At 44.7% G+C, this 13,064-nt stretch overlaps 2 protein-coding genes across 5 annotated transcripts in view; one reads left to right on the forward strand and one right to left on the reverse strand.

Annotated features, from left to right (window-relative positions):
- The window catches only part of LOC119163619 (uncharacterized), a 69,323-nt gene that overhangs the window by 10,208 nt on the left and 46,051 nt on the right, over nt 1-13,064 (forward strand). The gene's annotated exons all lie outside the window — the stretch shown is intronic.
- The window catches only part of LOC119163618 (phosphatidylinositol-3,5-bisphosphate 3-phosphatase MTMR14), a 48,735-nt gene that overhangs the window by 5,635 nt on the left and 30,036 nt on the right, over nt 1-13,064 (reverse strand). For 2 of the 3 annotated variants that reach the window (XM_075873339.1, XM_075873338.1), the window contains exons 14-19: nt 12,817-12,853; nt 12,146-12,210; nt 11,996-12,054; nt 6,173-6,308; nt 4,558-4,737; nt 1,289-1,396 (exon numbers count right to left, since the gene is read on the reverse strand). In XM_075873339.1, coding sequence (XP_075729454.1) covers nt 1,289-1,396; nt 4,558-4,737; nt 6,173-6,308; nt 11,996-12,054; nt 12,146-12,210; nt 12,817-12,853 — 585 coding nt within the window. The remainder of the gene's footprint in view (nt 1-1,288; nt 1,397-4,557; nt 4,738-6,172; nt 6,309-11,995; nt 12,055-12,145; nt 12,211-12,816; nt 12,854-13,064) is intronic. The other variant, XM_075873340.1, reaches the window with a different exon arrangement.

Consider the following 13,064-nt stretch of genomic DNA (forward strand, 5'->3'; position numbering starts at 1 on the left):
GCGTTCCATCCTTGCGCTATCGCCCCGCGCCCGGTACATTCCGGTCACGATCGACATGCCCATTATCAGGGTTACATTGCATTCTCGATAGGAAAGTGGCCAGCGCCGAGTTTTCGAGAAAGGAAGCGCACGCAAGCCTGATGACGATTATTGTTGGGGGGCAAAAAGACACCCTTTTTACTCGATATTTTTTTAGAGTGAACCCTCTGGCCTGGACAGCCCACCGGGTTCGAGTGACAAGTCGATGCTGCTCGACCAAGTCCAGCTGAGAGATCGCAGCCTACCACACTTCACTGAGGAGGTCTTGGTCCGCATCTCCTGCTGCTGCTTGTAGCCTTGGGACGCTTACTTTTCACTGCAGTAGGAGGTGCACCAGAGTGTCTGCCACATTGCAGTTAGGACAGATGTAGCTGTGCAACGTTGGCCTCATATGGTGCAAAAGTACGCCGTGGGTGAACGTGTTGCTTTCAAGACGCTTGCAGTCAGTGCCTTCGTCTCTTGTGAATTTTGGATTTGGCGGAGGGTATGACCTGCGTTCGAGCCGATAATGTTGCAGTAATGCATGATACGCTAGTGGTACAGGTTCTCTTGCCTTTGGTTCTGTTGTTGAGTGGGAGGTGCCTCGGATCTCGTAAGTGAATGCCCGGTTGACGCATTCGCTGGCTGCGATGTGTGCCGCTTCATTTCCCTTGAGACCTTCATGACCCGGAATACACGCGATGCATGTGTAGGGAAGATGGTCCATGTGCTTTAGTAGCCTAATCGCCACCGTGGAGACCCTGCCTTTCAGGTAGTTCTGTGTCGCTGTTTGTGAGTCAGTAAAGGCCCCAATAGGATCCTCACTCGTCTGGGTGGCGAGTGCTATAGCAGCCTCTTCAGCTTTTGTTCAAGAATTTTCCTTTTTTTTTTTGAAGATGCCTTGAAAAAGACAAGACCACTTGTAAAGACAGGCTTCAGCAACACCCCTTGTTCAAGAATGTTTCCTCTTTTCAAGACATTAGGAAGACAAACTGTGCACAAGAAAGGAAGCAGTCATAGAGAACAAAGCATAAAGAATAGCAAGCAGAAACTACACCGCAGAGGAAAACGTACATGGAGGACTGTGGTAGGTGCTGGGAGTTGATAAGTAGCAAGAATGACGAGCAGCAACGAAAGTTCAGAGGATGACAGAGAAGAAGGCCATGTGGACGCTCTCGAAGAGTTAATATAAGGAGAGAGGGCAAGGACAACTTGAAAGGAGTAATGAGCGGGAGTAAGGGGAGGAGTAGATGGAATCATGCTTTCTCACAGGCTACTCCGGCTGCTCGAAGAATTCCGGTTGAGTTCCCAAGCTGTGGGAGAGTCCCGGGCAGATGTTGAGCTGCGCACGGAGCCCGTCCCGTTGATGATCTGCCAACTGGCGAGGCAAGCAGAAACAGGAAGGGGAGGGGCGGGGGAGCACGGGCAAGCGGCATACCAGTTCAAGGAATGCTGACTGTCAATGAATGAGACTGTACGAAACGGCAGAAAAAAAAAACGAAGCTAGAAAGACACACTGCGATAAGAGACGAACGACAGAAATTCCCACAGAAAGGTCCGAAGATTAGGTATATGGCGTGTCTGGTAATAGCTGCTCCTCATCAATTCCCATTTTAAGTTCTTCCCTGATGACCATGAGCTAGTGTGTAATTGGCAAATGATCAATCAGATTGGTATGACGGTTGTTGCTTGAAGCATTTACCTTGCCATGTATCTTTAAATCTATTCTCTTTGTTTTTTAAATGATTATGACATGAATACAAGTCACTTAGGGTGAGATGACAAAAAAAAGGTAAGCAATGTTTAACTTGCAAATCAAGAGTAAGAAAATGGGGAGTGACACTGACACCTAGAGAAGAACTTTTCTCCATTTTCTCCAATGTGGCGTCTTTTGATGCCCAAGCATAGCACACACTTTCCACTGAATCAACGAATGCACATAACTGCCTATAGCCCAGAAACAGTAACCTAATGCTTGACGACACCATCCTCTTTCAGTGATGTCCTGACTGTTAATGAAATATGCCAGCTTGAACTACGTCTCCTTCTATGATTTGGTAAAGTATTCCAAACAGGAAAAGTAATCAGTATGCTCAAGTAACTAATCAAATTAGCATAGTTAATCGATAATAAATTGAGAGGACAGATAAAAAAAAGTATTCGACAAACACTACATTTACCAGCCTAAAATCAGAACACATACTCACATATCAACACACACATACCCAACCACAAGAGAAACCGAAGTTACTGTAGCAGAAAGTATCATTGAAAAAGTGAAAACGTGGTCTCATCGGTTTGAGCTCTTTGTTAGAATACATCACGTGGAAACTCGGACAAGTTGGTAGGACATAATTGAATATACGAACGGCGCGACAAACAAGGACAGAGGAAAATAACACACAGCGATGTGTATGTGTTCTCAACTTCCTCTATCCTTGTCTATTGCGCTGTTCATATAATCAATGATGATATCACATACTTCTCTTACCCTTTTCGTTCCTCTCCAAGAAAGTTATAGTAAAATTATATAATTCCTAGTATTCTATGATGATGAGGCCCACCATAATGGGGGACTCCAGATTAATTTTGAACCCCTAAGGCTTCTAACATGGACCTGAATATACACCATATTTACTCGTGTTATCCTCACACTAGTATAATTCCCCCCTCTCCCCACCATTGCCCAATAAAAATAAAAAAATTTTTCCCACAAGTAATTATCGTAAAAAATTTCAGCCAAAACGTCGTCTGCTGCATAATAAGTGATGATAGCACACAACAACCTGGCGCCTTCTCTAAAGTAGTATGTGTACTGTCAACGCACGGAGCCCCAATTATATCCAAGCCAAGCAAAAGTGGCAAGTGCGCGTTGCGGCATGATAGTAATGTTAATGTATGTAGTGTCGGTTCTGTGGTTTCGCTCTGGAATGATACGCAAGCTACATGGCTGCTGGTAGGCACTTTGGAGTCGACGAACTTTCGTGTTCGCTGCTGGTGAAGCGTTAGGCCATCTGTGTACCTAAGACGAAATAAAGGTTTTTATTTCCTCAACAGGCAACTACGGACGATTTTATGTTAAACAGCCATCAGCCCAAAGTTGACGTCGTACGCTAACCTTTTGTGGGCTTCGATGGAGTAATGAACGCTAACACTGCTCCCGCAATGCCCACAGGCCATGTGTACGGTATTCCTAAACTCCAGTGTTAGCTTGCAGCTTTTGTGACTCAAATAATTCTTGCCTTGTGTTGAGCCTGTGATTTTGTTGTCAAGGTATGTCTTGATGAGTACTCATCAAAGCTTGTAGTTATAATCTAGAGTTAGAATTGTGGTTTGCCGCCACTGTGTGACAATTTGGATTTGCGGACACTTCACTTGTTTTTATTTGTTTTTTTTTTTTTCTTTCACTCCATGCGTCCTCACAGAAAATTTTCTTCACATATTTATTGTGCCCCCCCCCCCCCCTCCAACTTTTAATCAGTTGTCTGGAAAAAAAGTGCGAGGATTATGCAGGTAAATACAGTACGTACAAGGGTGTTCTCGATGTTTACCCACATCAAAACGCTGCCGCCGTAGTCACGAATCGAATCCAAGTTTTGGGCTTAGCAGCATGACGCCTTACATGGTGAGCTGCTGTGGCAGCTGCATTGCAGTGGTATTCCAGAGCTACCACACTCCGAAATACAGACGCTCTCACGAGATTTCATGCGAATCGATACTAAGCTTGCCTGCCGATAACAGCAGAACCCGTTTTTCTGGGACAAGCTTGAAATTTTCACACAGTGCTCCGAATTCTGCCACCTATATGCATTGATATGTCTGGAGCAAGATCTGACCAAACTGATCATGGGAACTATTTTGTAAGCTTTCTGTCACAGAACAAAGCCATTGATGGAACGAAACATCACGAGAAGATTAAAAGGAGCAAGAAGCCCATAGGTGAGCTGAGAGAATGGCTTGATTTTTTTCAGCAAGTGAACAAATATAGAATCATCATAGCTGAACATTAATATTGACAGGCATTGTTTCTCAAAGCTTGAGATTGAAGAGCACGGTTACCCCAACAATTCATGTTAAATTTTTCGAATGGACGCTGGGTGATGTAGCAATTCGACGAACTGTATGGTTGTTGGGTGCTGGTTGTGATTTTCGCACACTATCAGCGCGGGATTGTGGTAAGCTGGACACAAAGCAAGTTAATTTGATTCTTTGGCCCCGGCGTTTACATGTAAATCCAATCCAAGTCATTGAGTGCCCATTTTGTATCTGTTCTACCCAACAGAATGGGGCCTCCATCCGTTCTGTGCCCAATCTTTGGCTAAATTATAGACATCACTGCCACTTTCGGTCGTCTGAGCGACAGACGAGCTTGGACTAGTCCTCTGCGGCTTTCTCTGGCCTTTTCATGAACTTCAGTCCCCCTAACGCCTCCCTTACAAAAGAGATCCCTATATCCCTGTAAGTGACAGCTAGAAAATAACGCCAGTGGTAACCTATGATGCACTGCTATACAACGAATGGCTACTTCAAATGCCTTACCTGCCGGCACTGACAGAAGAGGAGCTCTCAGACCGATGACGTAACGACGCGGGCACTGCCATTGGGCTGCTGGGTGGCACAGATCCCTGGCCATTGGTCACGGTACTGGCCGCACTTTCGCTGCTGTTGGTCATCGTGGGAGGGGTGGCAGCCCCATTTCTACCGGGGCACACGTAGTTCCTGCAGACAATGCAACACAGCATGACGGGTTACAGCATACATTTCAGTAATTTTGTTGTCAGTCTGTGATTCCTATCCCTCTCTTGTTAAGTGCAGTAGACTCTCATTAAACGAAACCTGAAGGGACCAGTAAAATAGGTTCCGTTTAACAGGAGTTCCCCCTACCGAGAGATGGACAAGGGTGCAGAATACAAGCATGAAACAAATCTTGTCAAAAAAAAACTTGCTCCATTTCAGCAGTTGTTCCATTTATTGTAATTGTATATTAACGAGATAAGGTTGAAGAGCTCTTTTCACAGGAATTCAGGCTTCGGTGTCGTTGGTAGTGAACAAAAATCCTCATCTTGTGCATGATTGACAAAATGAGAAAGATACAAATGAAATTTCGGCAGATCCCACATACCTTGCGAATCGATGTATAATTTGAAGCATGCGGATGGAAAGCAACTGTCTTGTCATTTTTTTATTGAGTGTAACGTTACTAAGTGAGACTGAAGATATTAACAAATGTTTTACACACAGGCATACGCTGAACAGTTGCATATGTTTTACATAAGCGGTTGTTCACAGTGGCGAAACAATGCAAAGAGTCGCATAGGTATCGGCAACACCAGAAGCCGTAAGGTGGTATGTAGCGCTTGTGCTCGCAAGGTTGGTAGCCATGGACAGTGCTCCATAAATCAGCTTCAGCGGATGGCGTTTAACTACAATTGACCTTAACCTAACATGATGACTGTATTGTAAAAGTACATATGCAATGTTTATAAAATTGAATACCCAGTACTACAACCACAATTGACATTTCGTGAACATTAGGGTCTATTTGAAAAGTAGCTCCGACACCTGGCTTGGCTCAGTGGTAGAGTACTTAATTGGCATGCAGAATGCTGGGGTTCGGTTCCTGCAGAGACCCTCACATTTATTACTTGCATTTGTCGGGTCAACGCTGCACATTTCAGCTTTTCCTTAATGCTCACATGCTGAAATTACCCGTATTTGTTCGCTTTGCTAATTCCCGAGTACATGAACTGTATATCACCTGTAGCACATACCCACCCATGGGTATGATTCATTCACACTATTGCTTGCACAGAAAGAAAAAAAAAGAGAAACAGAGGGTCAAGAAACACTTGGGCAAACCAAACACAGCAGTCAATAGAATTTTTTTTTTTTTGTCTGTGCTGACTTTGCCACGAAGATGAGAATTTTACATCCGTAACCATAAAGTGAAAGGAGTTTGCTCCAGAACGAGTCGAGAAACGGTGAATGCGTCAAGTGTGCAGAAAAAAGACGACAAACAAGTTATCACTGACCTCAATTCCGATCGTGAAAGAAATACTGAAGCTCTTCAAGGGAAGTAAGTTAGTTACACGCAAACAGACAGCCTCACTGAATTCACGGCTATCAAAAGTGATGAGAAGGTCAACCGACTTGCCCGTTGCTCAGGGGGTACTCATCACCGGAGTCCACAGGCACCGGAAAGTAGAGTGGTGGCACATCTTGGCTCCAGCCGCTCGTAGAGCTGCTGCAGCTACTGTTGAGGCTCGTATTGCTACCGCGCATCTCTTCCTCTGCACCAGAAAAAAAAACGAGCCCTGCACTCGCATTTCAGAATGGGTGGCTAGTTGTAAACATGCATGGCAGCATAGTAGGGTTGCCACCTGTTCGGTTTTCACCCGGCTCGGCTGGTTTTCAAGACACCGGGCCGGTTGCTAGTCCGCGCCCACCGTCATTGGCCATTTTTTTTATTCAAAGCTGTAAATGAAGCGTCACTCTATTCATGGATATTCTTATGCCAGCAATTAGCCTAGTAGGCTAGCTCAAAGCACCATTTCTGCTTTCACATTAGGTTTGGCTCAAGGAAAGCAACGTTATATCAAATGGCACTGCACATTTAAGACCTCGCATAGTCTTGAGCGTGCTTGTGATTGTTCATCACTAGTTCAATCTCCTGGTAGCTCATCCCTCACCCTCCCTCGTAGAAGGGCCGGTTTTTCGATCGAGAAAAGGTGGCAACCCTATAGCATAGTGACACAATACTACTGTTCTTCTGAGATGCATCGTCATTCTTCTGAGAAGCATGGTATCCGCTAAACACTTGCAAGGAATTTTGTGCCAATTGTTCATGCAGTGGCTGACGACAATGAGGAATTATGGCTGAAGTGGGTATGCGCCACAGTTAATAGGGGAACAAGAACAAGCTTTTGCGATGGGTCGGAGCATTGGACGGCCCACTCATTACGCTATTCGCATTGTGCGACGACTGGTTGTTCTTTCGCTGTTTTAAAACGCTTTATAAGTCATATTAACGCGATTTCTTTCCCAACATCAAACCTGCCTAAGGCAAGTTTGACAAAAAGTCGCAAGCACCGGTGTAGCTCAGTGGTAGAATACTGGACTGGCACCCACCGGACCCAGGTTCGTGCCCCACTGTGTCATTGGTGCTCGGTCAAGCCTGCCTAAGACAAGTTTGACAACAAGTTAGAAGCACCTGCGTAACTCGGTGGTACAATACTGGGCTGGCACTCAGCGGACCCCGGTTCGAGTCCCACTGTGTCATTGCTGCTAGGTTTTTTTTTTCTAATTTCACGGCATGTGGTTACGAACACCGGTGGCGGCGGCGGACAACTGCGCGTGACCCAAGCTGTGATCTCATAACAGCTTTCACTATAAAGTATCACTACTGGCAAATTAAGTATCAATAGCGACTATAGATCTCTTTTTCAATTCCAAAGTGTAAAAAATTCATAGTATGCTCCACAATGACACATTTCTTTTCACTAACGCAGAGGTCTCATGATGAACGCAGAGGTGTTAATCGGGCCCATGGCATGTTGCGAGCTATGTGGCCACACCGTGAGGAGTCCCCACCATAAAAACGAGGACAGCGCACCGCCGGCGTAGGTAAACGAAACCGATAGAAGCCTTTTTTTTTTTTTTTTGATAAATTTGTTTGCAAGTCCTAAGAATGGTAAGCATAAAAACAGTTTCTTATTTAATTTTAGGCATTCAGAAGCATGCATAGTGCGAACACATAGAAAAGTGGAAAGTGACGCACTTTAGTTGGCAGCAGCGCAGACCGAGAAACAGTCTTGTTGCACCGCTCGTTCAAAAGGCACGCAATTATGTTGATATCAATTGCAAAAAGTTTACCGAATACTACTGTCAACGAGGTGTTGCGAAATCTTGAGCTACACATGTGCAGGGACGTAAGCGGTATATCTTTACTTACTGTATCGAAGGTTTTGTGGAGTGCGATGGATATATCAGCCAGCACAGCTTCTGTGCTTCGGCCTTCTGCGTTGGGGCTATACATAGTATGTACCTCCTTTGCACATGAACGCTGATGCATGCACAATGTTCACTGCTGCACGTGCTAAAATGTTACTTAAGTGGCCTTTATTTTATGTAAACATTGATCGCCTGACTTACAATAAAAAAATTTATTGCTGCAAGCTAAGCTAGTATGATCAGCGATGCATATAGCCCGGCCTGTCACAACTTGCTTAAAGAGGCCCTGAAACACTTATTTGAGTAAACATGGAATTAATTCACTTGAAGCGCATATTACTTCACAAATTCAATGCCGCAAAAATTTTTTAAATCCCTCCAGTATGAGCGGAGTTACAAAGATTTGTCACATGCTGCAATAGCATTCTCTCGTCCCGACGAAAGCGCTGGAAGCAAAGCAGGAAGGAATGGGAGGGGCAAACAAAAAACATCATTTGCGCCTCGTGAACTTGAACAATTTGTCCTTCTTTTTTCTTCGAATACCCAGCTTTTTTAGAGCGATCGCTTGCGCATACGTGGACAAGTGACGGCCTCTTGCGGCATTTTCTGTAACAACCGAGCGCGCCATGTTCAAATCAGTCAATGGCTGATAGATGGGCTTACTACGAGTGATGTTTGGGCTTATTCCGTGATTTGTCGAGAGAAGAGAAAGCTACTTTTAGCTGACTTTGATCATTTATTGTGAATGCCAGGCTGCGTGCTGCTCTATAATATTTGGCTCACGTGTTGTCGGGAGCCTCTAATACCGATCGGCCGCGTTTTCTGACTATGCTCATAAAATGTTGAAGGGCCCCTTTAAGTAAGCATGCAAGACACTTATGAGCTTATAGTACCGTAATTACTCGAATCTAACGCACACCTTTTTTCCGGTTAAGCGAGTTCATATATCGCATGCGCGTTAGAATCGAGTACGAACAAAAAAATTACGGCCAATCTATTGCCATCGGCAAATCTAAAATGGCCGCCCCCTACATGCGTCGGCATGGCGCTTCGTCCATTTCTGCCTATGTGTTTCTCATGTGCGGCACTTCGTACGTGTGCTGAGGAGTTCGTCATCTAGTAGTGCATTAGCATCGACAGCGTGGAATGGCCGACTCCAAAAACTCGAGTGCACCACGATGCCGCTTTTAAAAGAAAAGTCATCGCGTGTGCAGAAACGGACGGAAATCGGGCCGCATCGCGGTCGTTCGGATTTCCCGAAACGTGCGTGCGGGACCGGCGGAAACAAAAGCAGAAGATTTTCGACAGCAAAGCTTTACGCAAAGGCTTCAGTGAACCACAGCAGGGTCGGTTTCCGCAAATTAAAGAGCTGCTCGGCGAGTATGTGCTTTAGCAGCGAGCAGCACAGCGGCCCGTGACGGCAGAACTGCTCCAAGTGCGAGCTATGCAAGTAGGTAGTCTTAGAAAAAGGTCTAATGCGGAGCCAGTTTAAAGCGAGCAGGTGCTGGCTAACTAACTTTATGAAGAGGAAAGGCTTTTCCCTCCGAAGGGGAACATGCATATGCGAAAAGTTTTGCGGAGGTGTACGATGAAAAGCTTCACAGTTTTCAGAGGTTCGTCCTAAACTTGCGGCGCAACAACGACTACCTGCTTGGGCAAATTGGGAATGCCGATCAGACGCCTCTTTACTTCGACATGCCTGGCACCACAACCGTCGAGAAGAAGGGGGCGAAGCAAGTTCGCGTGCTGACATCGGTCCACGGTAAAACTACAGTGACGGCAATGCTCTGTTACACGTCAGATGGGCACAAGCTTCGCCCGTACCTCATATTTAAATGGAAGACGCTCCCGAAAGGAGTCGTTTTTTCGAGTGGTGTGATCATGCGGGCCAGCGAGAAAAAATGGGTGCGCGTTGCAATCGATGTCTTACGTTTTTTTTTTTTTTTCGCGGTGGAAATCGGGTGCGCGTTACAATCGAGGGCGCGGTAGAATCGAGTAAATACGGTAAGCAGTTTACTGCAATAAAAGAAGAGAAATTGAGAAAGAGGGCTGCTACAACGAGCGGGGGTCAGCCATGACGCAGAAGCAGACGATGAAAATGTCGTCTGCTATGCACAAGGCCAGCCGTCATATCGAAACACCCTGGTGCTTTTGAAACCTATTTCATTTCATATGCAGTTATAAATTATACAAACAATATTATTAGTTATAATTGGTTCAAAAAAAAATATTTATGTATAGAAGATAACAAAAACTTTGTCACAGATCAGTAAAATAGTAGTTTTTCCATCTTTGTACGATTACATACAGAACCCAGATGGCACTACCGTCGCTTCCAAATTGTAGTCCCCATTGGCTCTATGGGCATGTCACTCCCTTGTGTTAATGACCAATACAGAGGTGTCATGTGGCAAGGCACACTGAAAGAACTACTACGCAGTGAAACATGCTACGAGGAGCCAGCCATATGTTCTCGTGCACAATCTACCCGTGCACGTAACACACACCTCCAACTACACACACAAAAAAAGAGGCGAGAGATCACTGCGCAGTGCCCCAAAGCCTACTTTTTTTGCATTGCCACGATGCAGTGCCGTGAAGACAACTTTCACACTGAAATTCATGTATAACCTAGGCTCTTTCCTTTAACAAAGAATTTTCTGTGCACTTTGAACAGATTACACGTCGTAACACACAATCAACCTTGTACATGGTGTACCTCATACACATACGGTGCACATCATGTTGAAGTACGCATAGAAGGTACATCAGACTTCACATATTCACATTCAACTCCAGAATCACCAATAGTACTGCAACACATCCTGAAATGACTTGTACCATGCAAAATAACATAATCAAGAAGGGTATATGAACAATGCTTTTTGTTCTGCATTGTGCATGTTCTTGTTGTTGTCTATGTTTGCAAAGCAAGATGAATGAAGAAAAACTACCCTTAGCCTGGCTGTCAGTTCTTCAAGTGACACTAGACCATCCGTGACACTACACACATCCTACCGAAGAAAACATAGACATGCAACCAATAGACACTAAAGGCAAATATTAAGTTAACGTTGATTGTTGCCCCGCCGCGGCGGTCTAGTGGCTAAGGTACTCGGCTGCTGACCCGCAGATCGCAGGTTCGAATCCCGGCTGCGGCGGCTGCATTTCCGATGGAGGCAGAAATGTTGTAGGCCCGTGTGCTCAGATTTGGGTGCACGTTAAAGAACCCCAGGTGGTCGAAATTTCCGGAGCCCTCCACTACGGCGTCTCTCATAATCATATGGTGGTTTTGGGACGTTAAACCCCACATATCAATCAACGTTGATTGTTGAAATAGTGGTTCAGAAACCTTGTAGTGCTAATTAAGAGCTTATTTTGAGACAAAATTGTGTTCTAATGGTCCGCATCACGTTATCGCACTTAAAATCACCCACTTCAAATTGCTGGATGGCGGAACTTAACCAGCCTAACCAACCGAAAACTTAACTCTTGACCCACTTGTACCATTCCCCCATAGCGATGCCGGGCAGTTCTTTTTTCTATATATCAAACAGAAATGAACAAGCAGCATTTTATTTTGTCTCTTGATGCACAAAAAGTTTTTATTTTATTGCAGCTGGTCTTATTACTAGTGATTAAGTGTAGTTGGATGCTCTCACATCATCGGGATCATATCGCAAATGTTCTACTCGTGGCGCATGTCGAGCGATACATTTAGCTTAATTTATTTGTAAATTGAGCACAGCTGTTGATAATATTGCCGTTTTAGACGTCATACATTGAGCTTCCACTCTGACATAAATTGTCATTTGCCTTTACACGCAAACCTCATTACAACAAAGTTGCATCTTACACAGAGATAAGTTCGTTATCTTAAAACTCATTAAACAGGTTTATTCCTAACACTATATTTATTGCAAGACTATTTTGTCATTCACTTCGTTAAAGCCAGTATTTCGTTATATCCATGTTCGTTATATCGACATTTAAGCATAGTGTCCCTTTCAAGTTGCACTCTACTTACCTAAAAATATGCTTTCAAGGTTGCTTTCCGACGTGTTCCTCCGTTCCCTCTGCATTTTTCTGCAAGATTCAAGAAAGCACGCCGTGAGACATGAAACCTTGCACAAACCAGAGCTGCGAAAATCTCACCCACAGTCGAGTGCATGCTTACAGTGAGAGTATGGAAAACTCCTCTGTGTCGAGGTGCTTGAGCATGTTGAAACAAAAGTAGAAGATCTGCAAAGAATTGATGAGGAGGTCTTGACAACGTGACAGTGAACCCTTTTCAAAATTGCTAAGTTGGCTTTCCTGCTATGCAGTTTGAAGAAGTAATGGTGGCTTGCCATTTAGTGCAAACAGCCTGTTCAAGCTCGCCTCTCTAGATATAAACACTCTTAACAGAAATGGACCAGCGGGTTCACGTAGGACCGCGTGTCCGTTTAAAGCATGCTGCTTTGCAATTCATGCTGCTTTGCGATTCCTCTCATGAGCGCAGCGCAAAGGCGGTGGGCAGCGATATCATGATAACATGGCGACGCCAATGGATGTAAGGGGGTCCCCTTACGAAAAGCCGTTTTTTTTTTCCTTTTTTTTTTTTAAATCCCAGGACCATACAACTCCGCTTTCTTTCATGAAGCAATGGCAAGCCTCAATTTTTGCACTGCTAAACTTCAGAACTACAAGTCAGGTAAAGTGCCGGCCCTCCTCTTCTCCCCTCCCCCCACTATCTCATTCGGTTGCTACAAATTTGAGAAACATTTAATGCAGAAAATTTTCTAGCCGAGCCAACATTTGTGGTAATACATAACGGAAAGAGCACAGTGGTGCTTGACGACAACTTACCTCTTCTCCTTTGCTTAACCGGTCACGCAAATCGTGGCTGCAACGCAACAGAAACAAAAAAAAAGACCGTGAGTAGCGGTGTCTCACGCTACTGAAGATCTCCCAACACATTTGTCAAATCTCAGTTCCTCCCATTTCATGTAATGAGAACGAATTAGAAAAAGTTGTGTGTCAAAGTAATGCTTTCCATTTGGTACTTTGCAGCTTCCAGTGGTAATGAAAGCCCGGGGAGGAACTCGACAAAAGCA

The sequence above is a fragment of the Rhipicephalus microplus genome, chromosome 9 (genome assembly GCF_043290135.1).
Source record: "Rhipicephalus microplus isolate Deutch F79 chromosome 9, USDA_Rmic, whole genome shotgun sequence".
Lineage (NCBI taxonomy): Eukaryota > Metazoa > Arthropoda > Arachnida > Ixodida > Ixodidae > Rhipicephalus > Rhipicephalus microplus.